The sequence below is a fragment of the Pan paniscus genome, chromosome 1 (assembly GCF_029289425.2).
Source record: "Pan paniscus chromosome 1, NHGRI_mPanPan1-v2.0_pri, whole genome shotgun sequence".
Lineage (NCBI taxonomy): Eukaryota > Metazoa > Chordata > Mammalia > Primates > Hominidae > Pan > Pan paniscus.
Genome location: NC_073249.2, coordinates 149,723,699 through 149,744,601, shown reverse-complemented (window position 1 = coordinate 149,744,601; position 20,903 = coordinate 149,723,699). Strand labels below are relative to the sequence as shown.

At 35.9% G+C, this 20,903-nt stretch overlaps 1 protein-coding gene across 1 annotated transcript in view; it reads right to left on the bottom strand.

Moving 5' to 3' along the window:
• The window catches only part of PIGK (phosphatidylinositol glycan anchor biosynthesis class K), a 132,551-nt gene that overhangs the window by 57,400 nt on the left and 54,248 nt on the right, over positions 1-20,903 (bottom strand). Inside the window, exons 5-9 of the mRNA XM_003807789.5 lie at positions 20,005-20,116; positions 17,126-17,222; positions 14,868-14,985; positions 14,569-14,679; positions 7,712-7,884 (exon numbers count right to left, since the gene is read on the bottom strand). Of these exons, the coding sequence (XP_003807837.2) occupies positions 7,712-7,884; positions 14,569-14,679; positions 14,868-14,985; positions 17,126-17,222; positions 20,005-20,116 (611 nt within the window). The remainder of the gene's footprint in view (positions 1-7,711; positions 7,885-14,568; positions 14,680-14,867; positions 14,986-17,125; positions 17,223-20,004; positions 20,117-20,903) is intronic.

Sequence of the window (20,903 nt, the reverse complement as noted above, 5' to 3'; positions counted from 1 at the left end):
TGAGCCAAGATTGTGCCACTGCACTCCAGCCTGGGTGACACAGCGAGACTCTGTCTAAAAAAAAAAAAGTAAAAGAAAAATTAGCCAGGCATGGCAGCTTGAGCTTGTAGTCCCAGCTACTTGGGAGGCTGAGGTGGGAGGATCACCTAAGCCTGAAAGTTCAAGGGTACAGTGAGCTATGACTCTGCATAGGCAAGAGAGAAAGATCCTGTGAGGGAAGGTGAGGGAAAGAAGGGAGAGACAGGAAGGAGGGGAGGGGAGGTGCATTAGTCTGTTTTCACACTGCTGACAAAGACACACTCGAGACTGGGAAGAAAAATAGGTTTAATGGACTCACAGTTCCTCATAGCTGGGGAGGCCTCACAATCATGGCAGAAGGCAAAAAGCGCTTCTTACTTGGTGGCAGTAAGAGAAAATGAGAGGGGAGCGAAAGCAGAAGCCCCTTATAAAGCCATCAGATCTCGTGAGACTTATTCACTACCATGAGAACAGTATGGAGGAAACCACCCCCGTGATTCAATTATCTCCCACCGGGTCCCTCCCACAACACATGGGAATTAGGGAAGTAAAATTCAAGATGAGATTTGGGTGGGGACGCAGAGCCAAACCATATCAGGAGAAGAGAGGAGGGAACGGGAGGGGAGGTGAGGGGAGGGGAGAAAAATTCAGACTAGGTAAGTTTCTTCTAACCCACTAACATAAAAGGTGAGTGTTTAGAGTTCATAATGTCTTAGATTCTGTTTTTCCTTAGGTAATTCTATAGAATTTAGACTTCTACAAATTTGGTAACACTAAAATGTGCAAAATTTTTACAGTCACAACCTGGAGGATATCTTCCTAATACAGAAAAGATACAAAACTGGTAACCTCAGTAAAAGGTTTTCTGACACAGAATTACCACCAGATTCAAAAAACCCAACTCTTTGAAGAGGAAGACAGTTTATCTGTCTGCATACTTATCCAAAGCCAGCCTATGTATACTACGATGAAGCTGTTTAAAATCAAGTTACCTAAGCAAAGCTTATTACAATCAGTCCTTATTTTACCTCATCTGCTCTTGCAAATAAATTACAACACAATTAGTAAGACATACGCAGAAACAAAGGGTTGTTACTATATAACTTTATCTTACTTAACATATGTAAGTTTCAGAAGACACATAAAAGCAATTCTTATTTCATAAAGGTACTCCCAATCAGTTTTATGTACTAAAGTTCTCCATCATATCTGATTTTACTGTAGTGTACTACACAAAATATAAAATATGAATAACTGAATCAATGGACTCCATTGTTTCCCTAATATGTGTAGAAAGTATTTCTAACTGTCAATTTTAATAACAGTGTGTTGATAATTTAACCTAAGATTTTTTAAAATGCATATATACTCCAGCCTATAATTTCCTTAATAAAATAGTTTTTTATGATATCTGATCTCTCATTATATACTTTAAATAAACTTTGGATTGCCATTCATATTTGCATGCAAACAGCACCTACATACAATGAGATAATATTTATAGCATCTATGTAAAAATTCCTGAACCACTGGGAGCCTGATTCTCATAAATTAACTGAATAAAGTACACCAATAATTATGAAGCCATCTGGTAAATAGCAACATTGTAAATAAAATTTATTTATAAACACTAGAGGGTGCTCTAATTCAACAGTGCTTGATATCTGGCTGTGATATTTAAAGTAATTTTCTCCTTGATTAAAAACAACGATCTTCGCCCATGACAATTTTTGCTACTGTGCTAATACATACAAATAATTTAAGAGCCAAATTCCATTCTTCCAGAACATATAACAAAACAATTTGTCAACATAGGCAATATAAAAAAAACACAAATTGTGACATGAAAAATTCAAAATGTCGGGGGAGAGGGAGTTAATGTGCACAGGTTTTGGTTTGTTTGTTTGCTTCTTTTCTCTTTTTTGGTGATTGAAGTTACGTTAGCATCAGTTTTTGTTTTTTGTTTTTTTGTTTTTTTTGAGACAGAGTCTCGCTCTGTCACCAGGCTGGAGTGCAGTGGCGCGATCTCGGCTTACTGCAGCCCCCGCCTCCTGGGTTCAAGCAATTATCCTGCCTCACCCTCTTAAGTAGCTGGGACTACAGGCGCGCACTGCTACGCTCAGCTAATTTTTTTGTATTTTTAGTAGAGATGGGGTTTCACCATGTTGGCCAGAATGGTGTTGATCTCCTGACCTAGTGATCTGCCCACCTTGGCCTCCCAAAGTGCTGGGATTACAGGCGTGAGCCACCACGCCCGGCCATATCAGTTTTAAATAACTTATTAGAACTATACGATTTTTAATGAACCTAATGGTAACCACAAAGCAAAAACCTATAATAGATACACTAAAAGCAAAAAGCAATGAATTAAAACATACTACCAGGGAAAATCATTTAATCGCAAAGGAAAATAGAAAAAAAGGAAGAGAGGAGTTATAAAATAACTAGAAAACAAATAACAAAATGGCTACAGTAAGCCCTTACCTACCAATAATAATACTGAATATAAATTGACTAAATTCTCCAATTAAAAGACATCATAATTAAAAGACATGACTAACTGGATTAAAAAACAAGACCCACCTATATGTTGCCTACAAGAAACTCACTTCACCTATAAAGATACAGACAAAAAATGAACAAATAGAAAAAGATATTTTATGTAAATGAAAACCAAAAAAGAGCATGAGTAGCAATGCTTATATCAGATAAAACAGACTTCAAGTCAAAAACCATAAAAAGAAACAAAGAAGGTCATCATATAATGATAAAGGAGTCAATTTAGCAAGAGAATATAATAATAGTAAATGTGTATATACCCATTGCAGTCTTACCCAAATATAAAGCAAATATGATTAGATCTAAAGGAAGAGGCAAACTGTAATAATAGTATAGCACTTCAACACCCCACTTTCAACAACAGACAGATCATCCAAGCAGAAAATCTACAAAGAAGTATTGGAGTCTATACTCTAGACCAAATGGACCTAATAGACATTTATAGAACATTTCAGTCAGCTGCTGCAGATTATACACTTTCCTCATCAGCACATAAAACATTATCCAGGATAGACCATATGTTAGGTCACAAAACAAGTCTCAACAAATTCAAAAAAGCTGAAATCATTTCAAGTATATTTTTCCGACTATAAAAAAAAAACCTAAAAGTCAATAACAAGAGGACCTTTGGAAAACTATACAAATACATGGAAATAACATTCTCCTGAATAACAAATGGGTCAATGGAGAAATTAAGAAGAAAATTTTAAAATGTCTTGAAACAAATGAAAATACAAACACAACATATCAGAATATGGGATACAGCAAAAGTAGTATTAAAAGGAAAGTTTATAGCAATAAACGCCTACATCAAAAAGAAAGATTTCAAATAAACAACCTAACTATGCAACTTAAAGAACTCAAAAATCAAGAGCAAAACAAATCCAAAATTAGTAGAAGAAAAGAAATAAGGATCAGACTGGGCACAGTGGCTTACACTTGTAACCCCAGCACTTTGGGAGGCCAAGGTGGGAGGATCGTTTGAGCCCAGGAGTTCAAGACCAGCCTAGGCAACATACGGAGACCCCCATCTCTACAAAAAATAAAAAGAAATTAGCCTGGTGTGGTGGTGCATGTCTGTAGTCCCAGTTATGTGGGAGGCTGAGGCAAAAGGATCGCTTGAGCCCAGGAGTTCCAGACTAGCCTGAGCAACAGAGCAAGACCCAATCTCAAAAAAAAAGAAAAAAAGAAAAAAAAAGAAAGAAAGAAAGAAAAAGAAATTGAGACTAAAAAATATATAAAAGATCAACAAAGCAAACTGTTAGTTTTTTGAAAATATAAAATTGACAAACCTGTAGTTAGACTAAGAAAAAAGACTAAGAGCCCAAATAAATAAAATCAGGGATAAAAAAGAAAACATTTCAACTGATACCACAGAAATACAAAAGCTCATTAGACAATATCGTGAACAAGTACGTGCTGAAAAAACTGGAAAATCTAGAAGAAACATATAAAATCCTGGACACATACAACCTACCATCATTGAACCAGAAAGAAATAGAAAATCTAAACAGACCAATAATGAGTAACAAGATCAAAATAGTAGTAAAAAATCTCCCATCAAAGAAAAGCTCAGGACCTGATGGATTCACCACTGAATTCTGCCAAACATTTAAAGAACTAATACCAAGTCTACTCAAACTATTTCAAAAAACTGAAGGAGGGAATACTTCCAAATTCATCTATGAGGCTAGCATTACCCTGATAACAAAACCAGACAAGGCCACCACACACACACATAAAAAATCTAAAGGCCAATATCTCTGATGAACATAAATGCAGAAATCCTCCACAAAATACTAGCAAACTGAATTCCACAGCACATTAAAAAAAGACCATTCCATCATGATCAAGTGGGATTCATCCCAGATATGCAATAATGGTTCGATACATGCAAATCAATAAACATGATACATGATCAACAGAATCAAGGACAAAATCCATATGATAATTTCAACAGATGCTGAAAAAGCATTCAATAAAATTCAGCATCCCTTCGTGATAAAAACTCCCAACAAACTGGATTAGAAGGAACATACATCAACATGATAAAGGCCATACATAACAAACCCACAGCTAATATCATACTTAATGCAGAACAACTGAAAGACTTTCCACTAAGATCTGGAACAAGATAAGAATGTTCACTCTCATCACTTCTATCCAACATAGTACTGGAATTCCAAGCCAGAGCAATTAGGCAAGAGAAAGAAATAAAGTGTGTCCAAATTGGAAAGGAAGAAGTCAAATTATCTTTGTGTGCAGACAACATGATCTTACACTTAAAAAAACCTAAAGAGTCCACCAAAACATTCTTAGAACTGATAAACAAATTCAGTAAAGTTTTAGGATATAACATCAACATACAGAAATCAGTAGCATTTTTATCCAACAGTTATCAATCTGAAAAAGGCATCAAGAAAGCAATCTCACTTGCAATACCTACCAAAGGAAAAAATAATCTAGGAATAAATTTTACCAAAGTGAAAGATCTCTACAGGAAAAACTACACAAAGCTGATGAAATAAATTGAAGAAGACACAAAAAATGGAAAGACATCCCATGCTCATGGATTGCACGAAATAACATTGCTAAAATGTCCATACTACCAAAAGAAGTATATTTATTGATCTATACATATGCAATAATCTCTATCAAAATTCCAATGGCACTTTTCATATAAATAGAAAAATCAACCCTTAAATTTCTATGGAAACACAAAAGACCCAGAATAGCTAAAGCAACCCTGAGCAAGAAGAACAAAGCTGGACGCATCATACTATTTGATTTCAAATTATACTACATAGCTACAGTAATCAAAACAGCATGGTATAGGGATAAAAACAGACACATAGACCAATGGAACAAATAGAAAACTCAGAAATAAATCCAAGCACTTACAGCCAACTCATTTCCAACAAAGGTGCCAAGAATACACATTGGGAAAGGACACTCTGTTTAATAATCGTGCTGGGAAAACTGGATATCCATATGCAGAAGAATGAAACTAGATCCCCAACTTTCACCATATCCCAAAATCAAATCAAAATGGATTAAAGACTTAAATCTAAGACCTGAAACTGTGACACTACTAAAAGGAAACACTGGGGAAACGTTCCAGGACCTTATTCTGGGCAGAAATTTTTTAGGTAAAACCTCAGAAGTCATAGGCAACAAAAGCAAAAACAGATAAATGAAATTACATCAAGCTAAAAAGATTCTGCATAGCAAAGGAAACAATGTTTAAGGTGAAGAGACAACGTACAGAATGAGAGAAAATATTTGCAATTCATCCATCTGACAAGCAATTAATAACCAGAAAATATAAGGAATTTGAAACAACTCAATGGCAAAAAACAAAACAAAACAAAACAAAAAAACAAAAAAAATCTAATTATAAAATGGGCAAATCATCTGAATAGACATTTCACAAAAGAAGACAACAGGTATATGAAAAAATGCTCAAAATCACTAATCATCAAAGCAATGCAAATCAAAACTACAAGATATCATCTCATCTCAGTTAGCTTATAAAAAAGACCAAAAAATAACAAATGCTGGCAAGGATGTGGAGAAAGGGAACACTCATACACTATTGGTGGGAATGCAAAATAGGACAGTCATTATAGAAAACAGTACAGAGGTTGCTCAAAAAATTAAAAATAAAACTACCATATGATCCAGCAATCCCACATCTAGCTACATATCCAGAAAAAAGGAAATCAGTATACTGAAGAGTTATCTGCACTCCCATGTCTATTGCAGCAGTATTCACAATAGCCAAGGTATAGAATCAAGATGTGTCCATCAACAGATTAATGGAAAAGGAAAATGTATATATACACAATAAAATGTTATTCAGCCACAAAAAAGAATGAAATCTTGTTATTTGTAACAACATGGATGGAACTGGAAGTTATTGTTAAGTGAAATATGCCAGGCACAGAAAGACAAATATCACATATTCTCATTCACATGTGGGAGCAAAACAAGTGGATGTCAAGGAGGTAGAGGGTAGACCAGAGGCTGGGTAGGGAAAGTGTTTGGGAGGAGAATGAAGAGAAGTTGGTTAAGGAGTATAAAAATACAGTTAGAAGATATAAGTTCTAGTATTTGACAGTATAGTAGGGAAATTATTAACAATTTATTGCATATTTCAAAATATCTAGAAAAAAATAGTAATGTACCCAACACAAAGAAAAGACAAATGTCTGAGGTGATGGATATTCCAGTTACCCTGATTTAATCATTAAACACTGTACACAGGTATCAAAATATCATATGTACCCCAAAAATATGTACAAATATTATACATCAATAAAAAAAAAGAAACTGTTGTAACTAGAATCAAAGAAAAGCATCTTGTGCCAGTGTTTGAATTTATTCCTACAACATTCATAAGCTCAATTACAAATCTTTGAAATTTTGAAAATTGCTGTAATTGTATATATTGCCATTTTTCAATCCAAAAAAGTTCCCTATAGTATGAGTTTCTAATAGATAGCAACAGAGAATCACAAATAACAAAGTTTCATGGCTAACAACATATGCCATTATATATTTCAAGAAAGTAGCTATTGACTGACCCATTATTTATTTCTAATGAAGTATTTTACCTTTAAAAATGATTACAGAGAAAATAAAACAAATTGTAAGTATTTCTAAAATTCACATACCCAAAGTGAACCAATGTCTCCCAACTTCCTCTCTCTTACAAATGTCTGTACTCACTCACTGCTCACTCACATACAATTCACTCCCCAAGGCAGTACCTGGTTTACACTTCTCATTCCTTTCCCTAATGTTACCAGGAGGCCTAACAGAAAATTATGGCGCTGGGATAGCCAGTTATGGGAAAAGTTTTAGGCCTTTGTGGCAAGTATCAAACTGAACCACTAGCAAGATTGTCTTTTGGAGCTCCAACATAATCCTAACGATGATCTTAGTTTCCACTAATATTGATAGTTTTTGCATATAAATCTGAAAAGCATACAGCCTACATAAAGTGAAGACTGGGTATAAATGTGTAATTTTACTTACAAACACCAACTTTTGCCTCTTAATACAATGTTTCAAAAAAATGTACAAATTGTGAGACTAGTATTCTATTCAAATAATGGTTTAAGATGAATACCTGCTTTCCATGATTTCTGAATCCTGTTGCAATTTAATAGTCTCTGTTGTAATTTCCACTTTCCGTACACTTCCAAAGAAATCAGTTATCAGTACATTTTTAGGATCCCTCTGAAAAAGATCTGTGCGATGTCCAGGAGTAGACACACACAGACTTTTGGGACACACCTGAAACTGAAAAAATATATAATAATAAATGCATGCATCCACACACAGACCACATTTATTAAATCCAATGACATAATTCACTAAACTATAGTGTATTTTTAAAACTCTCCCAACCTAAAGAAGCTAAGTGTTCTAAAGACCTTAAAGATTAAAGTTTCATTCCTATCATAATGCTTGGAATTTTAAGAAAACTATACAGACATTAGGACAGTAATAAAAAGGTAGCTGGCCACTGTGGGAAAAGGCATACTCACTTTCTTGAATTATATGCTTCCAAGTGTATTGTGAACCCTTAACTCTGAGAACTCATACTCAACACGATGAAAACAGAATTGCTCTTTTTCTTTGTCTGTATCCATCAGAGTGCAGTGCTCTACTAGAGTGGTTTTCAAACGTTTTGTAATCATGCCTCTTGATTCAAACTTCAAATTCAAATAAAGTAGTACATGGAGCCCCAATATGTAAAAAATATTTAGGTGGAGTTGCTCTGGATTTTAGAAAACTGAAGCACAGCCTCTCTACTGCATATCCTCTTGCTCTCTGTTGTACTCCTATGTAGCATTTTATATATCAAAGCACTTTCTTAGTTTATTTATGAAAATAAGGCCAAGCTACCTCCACAAATACTCCAGCGCTCCAAAGAATACAGTCTGAAAAGCCACAACTTCACTGCAAAACAGACACCACAGTAATTTTTCTGTTAATCTTATCACTGATACTCCATGTCAGTGAATTACCAAGGACAGACATATATTCACTCACTCGGCAAAGCATATAAAGTGTCTATTACATAGAATTCAGACTGTTACTTTCCACAGAGGATACAAAGATTGATAAGACATGGTCCTGTCCTCAAGGATTTAAGTCTAGTTACAGATGAATAAACATAACAAGGTAGAAAAAAATGATAAGTCCCACTTCAGAAAAGGATAAACTTCTTATAGTTTGAGGATGGGGAAAAAACAGAGAGTGAAATTCAAGCCATTTTTTTTTTCCTTGAAGGAAAACGAGGACTTACTGGTGGGAAATAAGAGCATTGCTAATAAAAGAGCAGTTGAAGAGATGTGCAAAGCAAATTATTTAGTTTGGCTGAAGCATGAGAGATATGAGGAAAAATATTATAGGCCTGCCAGGAAGGGTCCAGGCGCACAGCACCTATCCACCTGTAGAGATAAGACTGTCTGCACCGGCAATCACCAATATGAAGGCAGAAAGGTGGAGAAGGGTAGAGCGGCTACAATTTATAAAACACAGTGTTCCAAGCACTGTGCTAAGCAGTTTGCAGATATTCTCATTTAAGCCTACCAATAACTCTGAGGTATACAAAACGTATATCTCCACTTCAAACTAAGGCTCAAAGAGATTAAGTAATTTACCTAATACCACACTGCCAGCAATCCTTGTCATCCCTATTCAGGAAAGCAGTACAAGGAAACACAAAGAAGAACTCAGGATACAAATTCAAAAGGAAAAAAAGTAAAATGCCAAACAGGAATAACAGATAGAAGATTGGAGAAAAAAATGACAGATAAAATAAAGCAGAGATAAAGTTGAAAGTCCCAAGAATACTGAAGATCTCTTGGGTATTCCTGTATGAACAACTTGATGGGCTTTCTTAGGTACCAGCAGAAGAAAACATTTAAGAGTATAGTCAAATGGGCCTGGGAAACACTAAATAATATTACCCTATTCTTTGCTGCCAAAATAAACATACTACCCCTTATTATGAAGTCACTCCTTTCTTTTAAGAATTTTTATCATATCAATCTGATTTCCTTAGCTCACGTAACACAATGACCCACAGGTCCCATATTACTCAGTTTAATTTTCAATAATCTCCTTCAATTACAGAATGTCCTCACTCTAGCCAGGCCATTATCAAAGATAAGAATCATCTATTATTCCAACTTCTGTGTATCTGCACATATTCTATTTCCTTCGTGTATACTATACCTCTCTTCCTTCAAACCATCCTTCCTTCAACCCATTATCAAAGAAAAGGATCATCCATTATTCCAACTTCCATGTGTCTGCGGGTATTTTATTTCCCTAGAGTATGCTATACTTCTTCTCTTCCTTCAAACCTGTACTTACTTTTCCAAGAAAAAGTTATGACTAATCTCACTATATTTAAAGGAACCATACAAATGTGCATTGTTATCATGTCCTTTCATTTATTTAGTAGATATTCAGTGAGCATCTACAAATAAACCAGGTACTGTAATTAAGTTCTGTGGAGTGTAAGATGAATATAACATGGTCCTTACACCTCGCATTCAAGAAGCTCAAAGCCTTGAGGAAACATCACAAATATAAACAATTACAGTGCAATACTAAAAGTATAATAAAGGTACATGGCAAGAGTTATATGTTCACAAAGGAAAAAAAATTACCTGGAGGATCCAGACATTTCACATAACAAGTAATGCTTTATAAATGTGCTCTTCAACTGTCACCAATGACACTATAAATTTTTAAGGGGCTAACACCAGGTCTTCAAATTTTGCTACTCCTAAAGCAACTAACATAGTACTGTGAATACAGCTGATACTCAACAAACTTTACTATACACATATACTCTAATAGAAAATAGGTATTATTATACAATTGAGCTAGAGATAGGTTAAGTCACTGCCCCAGTAAACTGCCAGAAAATGAATCATTCTTATTGAATAAGATTACAATAGTCATCATTAAATCTTAAAAATAAAGGTGGTAGGGTAAGATGAGGTATTAGTGAGGAATGTTTATTAAAAACTAAACAGCAATTAAGAGCAATAAAAAAATTAGTTTCCTTAATCTTTCCTGTATAATCAATAGAAGTATTTTTTAAACAATCATTAGATATTCAATGTGCAAGGTACATATATTTAAACTTTCAAGATAGCATGTCATGCCTTACATAAATTATAAAATGTACAATCCAAAAATGAGAACTTTCAAATTGAAGTAATTGAAACTTAGGTGACTATAATTTTTTTACAGTTAAAGTAGCATTATCACAAGTTTCAATATTCAAATTCATATCAAGATTTAATAAACATCAACATATATAATCTTCAAAACAAAGTTAGAAAGTAGTTGATATAGTTTGGCTATGTCCCCACCCAAATCTCATCTTGAATTACAGCTCCCATAAGTCCCACATATTATGGGACGGACTTGGTAGGAGGTAACTGAATCATAGGGGCAAATCTTTCCCATGCTGTTCTCATGACTGAATAAGTCTCACAGATCTGATGGTTTTATAGCGGGCAGTTCCCCTGCACATGCTCTCTTGACTGCCACCATGTAAGATGTGCCCTTACACCTCCTTTGCCTTCCACAATGATTGTGAGGCCTCTCCAGCCATGTGGAACTATAAGCCCATTAAACCTCTTTTTTGTTATGTTTGTTTGTTTGTTTGTTTGTTTGTTTGTTTGTATTGAGACAGAGTCTCACTCTGTCACCCAGGCTGGAGTGCAGTGGCACAACCTCAGCTCACTGCAACCTCTGCCTCCCAGGTTCAAGTGATGCTTCTGCCTCAGCCTCCCGAGTAGCTGGGATTACAGGCATGTGCCACCATGCCCAGCTAATTTTTGTATTTTTAGTAGAGATGGGGTTTCACCATGTTGGCCAGGCTGGTCTAGAACTCCTGACCTCAAGTAATCCACCCACCTCAACCTCCCAAAGTGCTGGGATTACAGGCATGAGCCACTGAGCCCAGCCTAAATCTCTCTCTTTTTTTTTTTTTTAATAAATTACCCAGTCTCAGGTATTTCTTCATAGCAGTATGAAAATGGACAAATACAGTAAATTGGTACCAGCAGAGTGGGTTACTGCTATTAAGATACCTGAAAATGTGGAAGTAACTTTGGTACTGGGTAACAGGCAGATGTTGGAACAGTATGGAGGGCTCAGAAGAAAACAGGAAGATGTGAAAAAGTCTGGAGCTTCTTAGAGACTTGTTGAATGGTTTTAACCAAAAAGTCCAGGCTGAGGTAGACTCAGATGGAGATGAGGAACTACTGGGAATTGGAGCAAAGGTGATTCTTGCTATGCTTTAGCAAGGAGACTGGCAGTATTTTGCCCCTGCCCTAGAGATCTGTGGAACTTCGAAATTGAGGGAGATGATTTAGGGTATCTGGTGGAAGAAATTTCTAAGCAGCAAAGCGTTCAAGAGGAGACTTGGGTGCTGTTAAAATCATTCAAGTTTATGTATTCATGAAGATATGGTTTGGAATTGGACCTTATATTTAAAAGGGAAGCAGAGCATAAAAGTTCAGAAAATTTGCATCCTGACAATGCAATAAAAAATAAAAACCCATTTTCTGAGGAGAAATTCAAGCCTGCTGCAGAAATTTGCTAAGTAATGAGGAGCCAAATGTTAATTGCCAAGACAATGGGGAAAATGTCTCCAGGGCATGTCAGAGACCTTCACAGCAGCCCCTCCCATCACAGGCCCTGAGGCCTGTGGATAAAATGATTTTGTGGGCTGGGCCTAGGACCCCCTGCACTGTGCAGTCTAGGGACTTGATGTCCTGTGTCCCAGCCACTCCAGCTGTGGCTAAAATGGGCCAAAGGACATCTTGGCCCATAGCTTCAGAGGGTGTAAGCTCCAAGCCTGGGCAGCTTACACGTGGTGTTAAGCCTGAAGGTGCACAGAAGTCAAGAACTCAGGTTTAAGAACCTCCACCTAGATTTCAGAGGATGTATGGAAATGCCTAGATGTCCAGGCAGAAGTTTGCTGCAGGGGCAGGCCCTCATGGAGAACCTCTGCTAGGGCAGTGCAGAAGGAAAATGTGGGGTTGGAGCCCCCACACAGAGTCCCCAGTGGGGTACTGCCTAGTGGAGCTGTGAGAAGAGGGCCACCGTCCTCCAGGTCCCAGAATGGTAGATCCACTGACAGCTTCCACTGTGTACCTGGAAAAGCCACAGACTCTCAATGCCAGCCCATAAAAGCAAACAGGATGGGGGCCGTATCCTGCAAAGCCACAAGGGCAAAGCTGCCCAAGGCCATGGGAGCCCCCGTCTTTCATATGTGACCTGGATGTGAGACACGGAGTCAAAGGAGATCATTTTGGAACTTTAAGGTTTAATGACTGCCCTACTGGATTTCTACATGGGGCCTGTAGTGCCTTCGTTTTGGCCAATTTCTCCCAAGTGGAACAGGTGTATTTACCCAATGCCTGTACCCTCATTGTATCTAGGAAGTAACTAACTTGCTTTTGATTTTGCAGGCTCACAGGCAGAAGGGACTTGTCTTGTCTCAGATGAGACTTTGGACTGTGGACTTTGAGTTAATGACGAAATGAGTTAAGACTTTGGGGGACTGTTGGGAAGGCACGATTGGTTTTGAAATACGAGAATAGGAGCTCTGGGAGGGGCCAGAGGCAGAATGATATAATTTGGCTGTGTCCTCACTCAAATCTCATCTTGAATTGTAGCTCCCATAATTCCCACATGTCATGGTAGGGACTCGGTAGGAGGTAATTTAATCATGCGGGGCAGTTACTCTCATGCTATTCTCATGATAGTGAGTTCTCATGAGATCTGATGGTTGTATAAAGTGCAATTCCCCTGCACACGCTCTCTTGCCTGCCACCACGTAAGATGTGCCTTTGCTCCTCCTTCACCTTCTGCCATGATTATGAAGCCTCCTCAGCCATGTGAAACTGTAAGTCCATTAATCTTCTTTTTCTTTATAAATTACCCAGGCCCAGGTATTTCTTCATAGCAGTATGAAAATGAACTAATACAGTAGTTCTATCAAATTTCACAGCCTATAGCAGTGGGCTTCAGAATCTGAGAATTTACCTAAAAGATTTATATATAATTAAAGTGATCAATGCAAAGCTGCTTGGCTGAAGTGCTAGAGGACAGAGCCCTGTCTACTCAGTCTCGCCTTCATTCTAAGTCCCATGAAAGCAGGAACGGCATCTGCCTCTTTCATTAGGAACAGCCTGTGCTTGGCACTTAGCAAACACTCAAGAAACATTTATGAAAGAATAAACAGACTATAAATTAATGGAGAAAAGAATGAAAGTCATTGACACATAGTAAATTATCCAGTCTAGAATTGTTGTTTCAAGCTTTTTGTTATGCCTACTTTCAACAGCAACTTCAAAGTAGATTTAATGAAAAGAATCAGCACAAAAAAATTCAGGAAAAAATCTAAATTAAATTCAACAAGCCTTGTCAAATGACTATATTATAAATTGTAGGGCCCACAAAAATATGTAAGAAAAGGTCTCTCTTTTCCAAGAGTTTCCCATTCAGTGAGAAAGACTTACATTCAATTAGTAAGGTCAATAAAAGACTGTGGTAAATGTTACCAAGGAGAAATAAAGGTCTATGGAGGCTCTGAAAAAAAACAAGAAATTCCCACAGGGAAGAATTCGGGGAGACTTCCTGAAGGAGATACAATCTGAGGTGGCCCCTGAAGAATATGTAGAATTTCAAAAGTTGAATCTAAAAAAAGTACATTTCTGGTAAGGAAAAGAAAATGAGTAAATAAAGGAAAACATCAGGCCTCTTGTAGAGAGACAGAGAAATACTAATATACAGGTAAAAGGTAGATATCAAATAGTTTTAAAAGCTATAATTCAACACATAAAACAAGATCCTCTAGGAGTGCAGGGAATAATACACTTCTTTTCACATTAAGGTTAGCATACCTATGTGCTATAATCAAATCAAGTGAATACTTACAAGGTCATTCATATTAGTTTGGCTAGCTGGGTTAATTTCTTCCAAAAATTCCAAGACATAAAATGTGTATCTATCCATAAGATGGACTCCAATTGCAGGATCAGGTTGATGCTATGAAAAGGGGGAAAAAAAGTATTTCTAACAGTATCATTATAACAAAATGTTTTAAATGTAACCAAAATTTCCTTCTATTGTATTAGTCTAAGAAAGAACAGATACATTCATTAAGCATTTAATTGGTTTCAGAAATAGCTGCACATTCCAAAGACACAGTTTACAAATGGGGAAAATGCACATACCGAGAGTGAATCTTCTCCCACTTGACTACTAGCTAGAGCCATTATGTTAGGAGAATAAAATCGCTCATACATGGATGCTCCTTGGCAAGTATCAATAATAAACAGTAGCTCATTGTAGCTGAAAGAAAAATGATAACATCTTTGACAAGGATCATGCTGTAAATCATACACTAATATTTCTACAATACTTTCGTAAGATGTTTAAATCATATCTTAGTCATTTCATTAGCTAAAAGTTTTCAGCAGAATTCCCAACAGAAATTTGACCTCAGAAAAGTTAAAGGTATAAATTTGTCCAAGGAAACCACAGCGAGTCTTACTGTGCCCAAGGTGGCTGCCCCAGCTCTTTTCCCTCTTCCTTGTCTATGCCATATAATTCAGAATCTAAATGAATATTCCATTCAACAAGCACTTATTTGGCACCCATGCTGTCGTAGACATTGAGCTAGGTTCAGAAAAAGAAGTATGACTTAGTAACTATACTCAAAGAGCATAAACTCTAAGTGGAACACAGACAAACATACAACTACACTGGAACGTGATGAGTACTATAAATATATATTGAGTGCCTACAATGTGCCTGATATTATGCTGGAGATACAATAGTCCCTGCCCTCATATAGCCTAGAGTCTAACAAAATCAAAGTGTTGAATGAACACTGAGAAAGGACTAAGGAGAACTGCAAAGAAAAGCAGATCGGAGAAAGGTGATGCCCAATATGGACAATGAAGGATGTTATTTTGTTTTACAGAGAAAAGAAGATGACATTCCAGCAGAGAGAAAAGCACATACTGTAAAAAAGTATAAGTGCTTGGGAACAGATCTGTGTAGCTAGGATTTAAAGTAAATTTGGGAGAATGGAGGGAAATTGGTTTCAAAAAGGTAGAATAGGTTCAATTTGTAAAGGATACCATATGAAGTCTGGATCTTATCCTATAAGTTTGGAGAAACCATGAAAGGTTTTTGTTTTTGTTGTTGTTTTAATGAAAGAATAATATAATCAGGTATCCATTGCACAATAAGCTGGCTAGCTGGCAAAAGTTAAAGTAGAGAGGAGACATATTTTCTGGGAAGTTTTTCTCAGACACTGGGTCTAGGTAAACAGCTAACATGGAACCTAGAAAACAAAGCATTGAATCTTGAACCACACACAGTATCATCGAAGAAAGTGACAGGAGACACAATTAATATGACACATTTGTTCTGTGGCAAAATATGTGGAGGCCCCTATGCATTAGAAACACCCAAAGTTAGGAGAGGTTGTGGAGTAAACAAGAGAGCAAGCTCTAGGACTGAACCATTTGGGCATGAATCCTAGCTGTGTCAAGTTTGGCAAGTTACTACTAGCTGTGTAAAGTTCCGCAAGTTATTTAATCTTTCTGTGCCTCAGTTCACTCACTTGTAAAAAGGGAATAATAATAGTATCTACCCCATAGAGTTGCAAAATTAAATGAGACAATAGATGTAAAATATAGCATGCAGCCCCCAGTATGCATTCTATAACTGTAAGCTATGAATAAGACATAATCAGTGCCTAGTAAAAGCTTCCTCTTCAACACTTCCACACATTGCTTATGCTTTTATTTTAACATTACAGTATTTATTTTGTAGCATCATTGTATACATATTTCTCTTTTCCATTAGATTGTAAACACTTTGAAGGCAGAATAAGCATCATATTCCACTTTCTGCCATAGGAACGGAAGATAGCCTATAAGTGTTTATTGAAAGTAATCAAGTTAAAAGTTTTTTCACTTACAGTCATATGCATGACAGCTTCCAGCTAAAGAGATGCTTAGCAAGGGTTACTAACAATCATCCTTAATGTGAGTTGTTACAAATTTTATGCTAATCATAATTTCAGCGATTTTTTTTTCCATAGAAGAAATATGTCTATCACATTAGGGGCCAAAGAACGAGCTAGAAAGAATAGGCACAAGTTGAAAAATAAACAGATGTTCATAATCTCCATAATAATAGCTAACTTGGTTGGAGGGACACTTATTTCCTCTAAAAAAGATGCTAAATAACAAGAGATGGAATCTTAAAAGGTTAACTATTTCATGTTATAGAATAACTCTCAGTTTTTCTTTTAAAAACAACCCAGTTCAGAGGAAATAACAAATGTAAATTTAAAAGAGTCAAAGAAATTGTCAAAATAAGTTAAAAATCTTAAAAAATAAAAATTACAAACCTACGAACCATGTGAAAATTAGGTATGAATATAGCTTATGAAAAGAAGTAATTTGCTAATTACCGTCTTTTCTGCCACATTTGTTCAAAAGCATCCGCAAGTTCTATGTTGGTAATTTCTTCAGAATCTTGAAATTTTAAGAAACCATTTCCACCATGTCCTTGTATAAAGAGTAAAAAAGATCAATAGATTTTTTAATGCAAACTGCATATATCTAGATATATACATTTACTTCATTCATTACATTTTGACATCACTTGTTATTTTATACTCTAAAATGTATACCATGAAAACAAACAAATTGAATTTTCTACTATGCCAATTAAAAAGAGAATGATAGACTATATAAAATAGCAGATATAATATCTTTAATAGGGTTTCTAATATTCAATTACAGAAACCTATATTTATGCTCTTCCACTGGCTCCATTATTTATCAGAAATGAGTTTCCATTCACAAAAATGTTTCAAATACCAGGCAAACATTTTTGATGAGAAAGAAGCTGAAGACATTAGCTAGTCCCACATTTTTACTACAAGAGGTGGAGCAGAAGATTGTGCTATCTGTATGCAATCTAGAGGCAGGTTGCCTGGATTCAAATGGTAGCTATGCCATGTTAGTTTAGGAAAATAATTTAATATTTCTATGCTTCAGTTTCCTCAGCCATAAAGTGAGAAATGTATCTGCAACACTATCATTAGCTTACTTATACAGTTGCTTTGCACAGGTTTTTAAAAGGTACTTTCAACTGGGCATGAAAGTAGAAAAAAAAAAAAACTAGTCTCCCCACCTTCCTCTTGGATACATGCAGCCCTGCGGGCTTCCAAGTGGTTAGTTGACTATGCCTTTGTGGGAGAAAAAAGTATCCCTCCCTTCCATTAGAATACAACCCTGTGGTAGGGCAGATCGCTTAGTAAGTGTAAGCACATACTAGATTTCAGTTCCCACTTAACCCCCTGGCCAGATTCTTGGGTGCACTATACAACCCACACAACCACATACAGCAACCTTGAATATCGGCACCTAAGTCAATGCACTGCTGTGAGAATGAAATGAGTTAATAGCCACAATGATTTAGAATACTGCCTGATGTATACTATGCCTCCATAAATATTATTATCATATTATCATAATTATCAACGTTTTTATTCTCTTACAGACCCTGGCAACCTTCTACAAAAGATCAGGTAGTAAATATTTTTGGCTTGTGAGCCATATTGTCTGTAGCACAACTACTGAACTCTGCTGTGGTAGTATGGAAGCAGTCACAGAAACCGTGTAAACCAAATGGATGCAACTGTGTTTCAACAAAACTTCCAAAACAGGCAGCCAGTTCACAGGCCATAGTTTATCAAATCCTATCTTCAACTACTGGAATTTGTTCCAAGCCTGCAGTTATCCTGAAAGAGTTAGGATAACAGAATCAGGAAACAAACAAAAAATAATAATAATAAATCCTTTAGTTTAGTACATCAAATAAAGCTAAGCTACAAAAAACTGCACTTCATCTTGTTTGCCATAAAAGCTTGAAAATTCCTTGTAATTTTCAGATAAAGTAAAATAAAATTTTTCCTGGCTTCATTAACTCTATTGAGTTAATTTTTAAAGTTTATAAATTAAGTCTTGAAAGTTATTAATAAATGCAACACGATAGAAAAAAGCCACTAAGTAGGGGTCATTAACTATCTTGACATGTGATATCTAAGAATCATTCTGCACCTGCTTTATCATCAGTTGAATGGAATGCCCTCCAAAAAATTTATAGAACATCTTTTGATTAACATCCATATTTACCGAATACTACTACAAGACAGGCAACTGGTGATAAAAAAAAAAAAAACCAAGAAATATATAATCAATGACATCTTGGAATTCAAAATACAGTGAAGGTAACAGATATCCAAACAATAAAGTAATGGTAAGTTAAATGCTATGGAAGAAACTAAAAATTAACATGGGCATGCACAGAGGAAAGTCCAGACCAGCCAAGGAGAAGAGAAATATCTTTAGATAAGAAAAATGTAAGCTGTGTTATTCATACCTATTCTGAAGGAGAAAGCAGAAACTATTAATAATAACACTGGGACAACAGGTGTAAACTACAACTGTCCCAGGTAATTGGAAACATCAGTCACCCTAGACTTAGAAAGGAAGTCATGGAAGGAAGTGACTCCTGAGCTAAAACTAAAACCATATGGAATAATCAAGCAGGCAAAGTGGACTGAAAAGACGTCATAAGCAAATGCAAGAGCTTAAACAAATGTTTGAAGGACAGAACATTCAAGCTTGGAAGAGAATTAGAAAAAGTATTAAGAACTAAGACAAACTAAATAATACAGCTAAATCATTACATATATTATTATGTGTAATACATATGATAACTATATTATATTATGGTACACTTTATCTCCAATATTCCTCAAAGTATAATCAAAAGACTACTGTATCTCATATCTGAGGAGTATATCCACAATGCAATTTCATGAATCCCAGCCCAGATGAAAACTAAGTAAGAATTCTAAAATAAGGCCTAAGTATCTACAGTTGGTAATCTTCATGTACAGCAAAATTTGAGATGGAAAACCATTATAAAGTTTTAAGCAGAAGAGGGACAGATTTGCAATTTCTATTAGACACTTTCACAGGATGATTACCAGGAGAACAAAACTGAAGGATGCTATAGCAGGATACCAAGCAAAAGGTGCTAAGTTTACCAAGTCAATAGTAAAAAAATATAGAGATAAGAAAATCAGGAACAGCACAAAATGTTATACTGTTTTCAGATATCATCTCAAATAGTTCTACATCATGGAAAATATAACTACATGAGAAACCATGTTAACCAAAAATCATTTCACGTGTTTAAATTTCTTTCCATTTGCCTTTCTTTTCAAAGAGTTTCAATATATTCTACTATAAAAACTCTAAATTATGAAATTACCTGTCATATAAATTAGAATATTGCTTCTGTCATCAGAAAGAAGACGTTTTGACCGAGGAGTACTAGGTGGGATCCTCCCAGTTAATACCCGTAAAAAATTCTCCACAGTTACCTAAGGGGGAAAAAAACAAGAAAAATCAGATGAGATAAAACCTGGGAAATCTTGACAAATTATTTTTTACTTTCAAAAATGTTCATTGTTCTTTCTCCATATATTACTCAGCATCAACTGAAAATAAAACACCCAAAAATTATATAACTCAATTAAAATATATTCATTTAAACATATACCTCCAAGTAACTTTGTTACTATTTTTAAAAGTACTAAAAACTAACAAAGAAGGCAGGCCATGGTGGCTCATGCCTATAAACTCAGCACTTTGTGAGGCAGGGCAAGAGGACTGCTTGTGGGCAGGAGTTCAAGATCAGCCTAAGCAACATAGTGAGACCCCATTTCTACGCACACACACAAAAAATGTTTAAAATAGCCAGGTATGGTAACATGCTCCTGTAGTTCTAGTTACTCAGAAGGCTGAGGCAGAAGGCTCATTTGAGCCCAGGAGTTCACCACTGCACTCCAGCCTGGGCAAGAGAGCAAGACTATGTCTCTTAGAAAAAAACAAAAACAAAAACAAAAACAAGCAAAGTAAAACTACCTTGGAGAAAAATAAGTTCTGAATTTAAAACTTTAAATGCTATGTGAAGTGCTGCCTTTAAAAACTACTAAAAAGCTGCAAAATTATTTATCTGGCTGGGCATGATGGCTCACACCTGTAATTCCAACTTCTCAGGAGGCTGAGGCAGGAGGATCACCTGAGGCCAAGTGTTCAAAAACAGCCTGGACAACCTAGTAAGACCCTCATCTCTGGAAAAATAAAATAAATTAGCCAGGCAAGGTG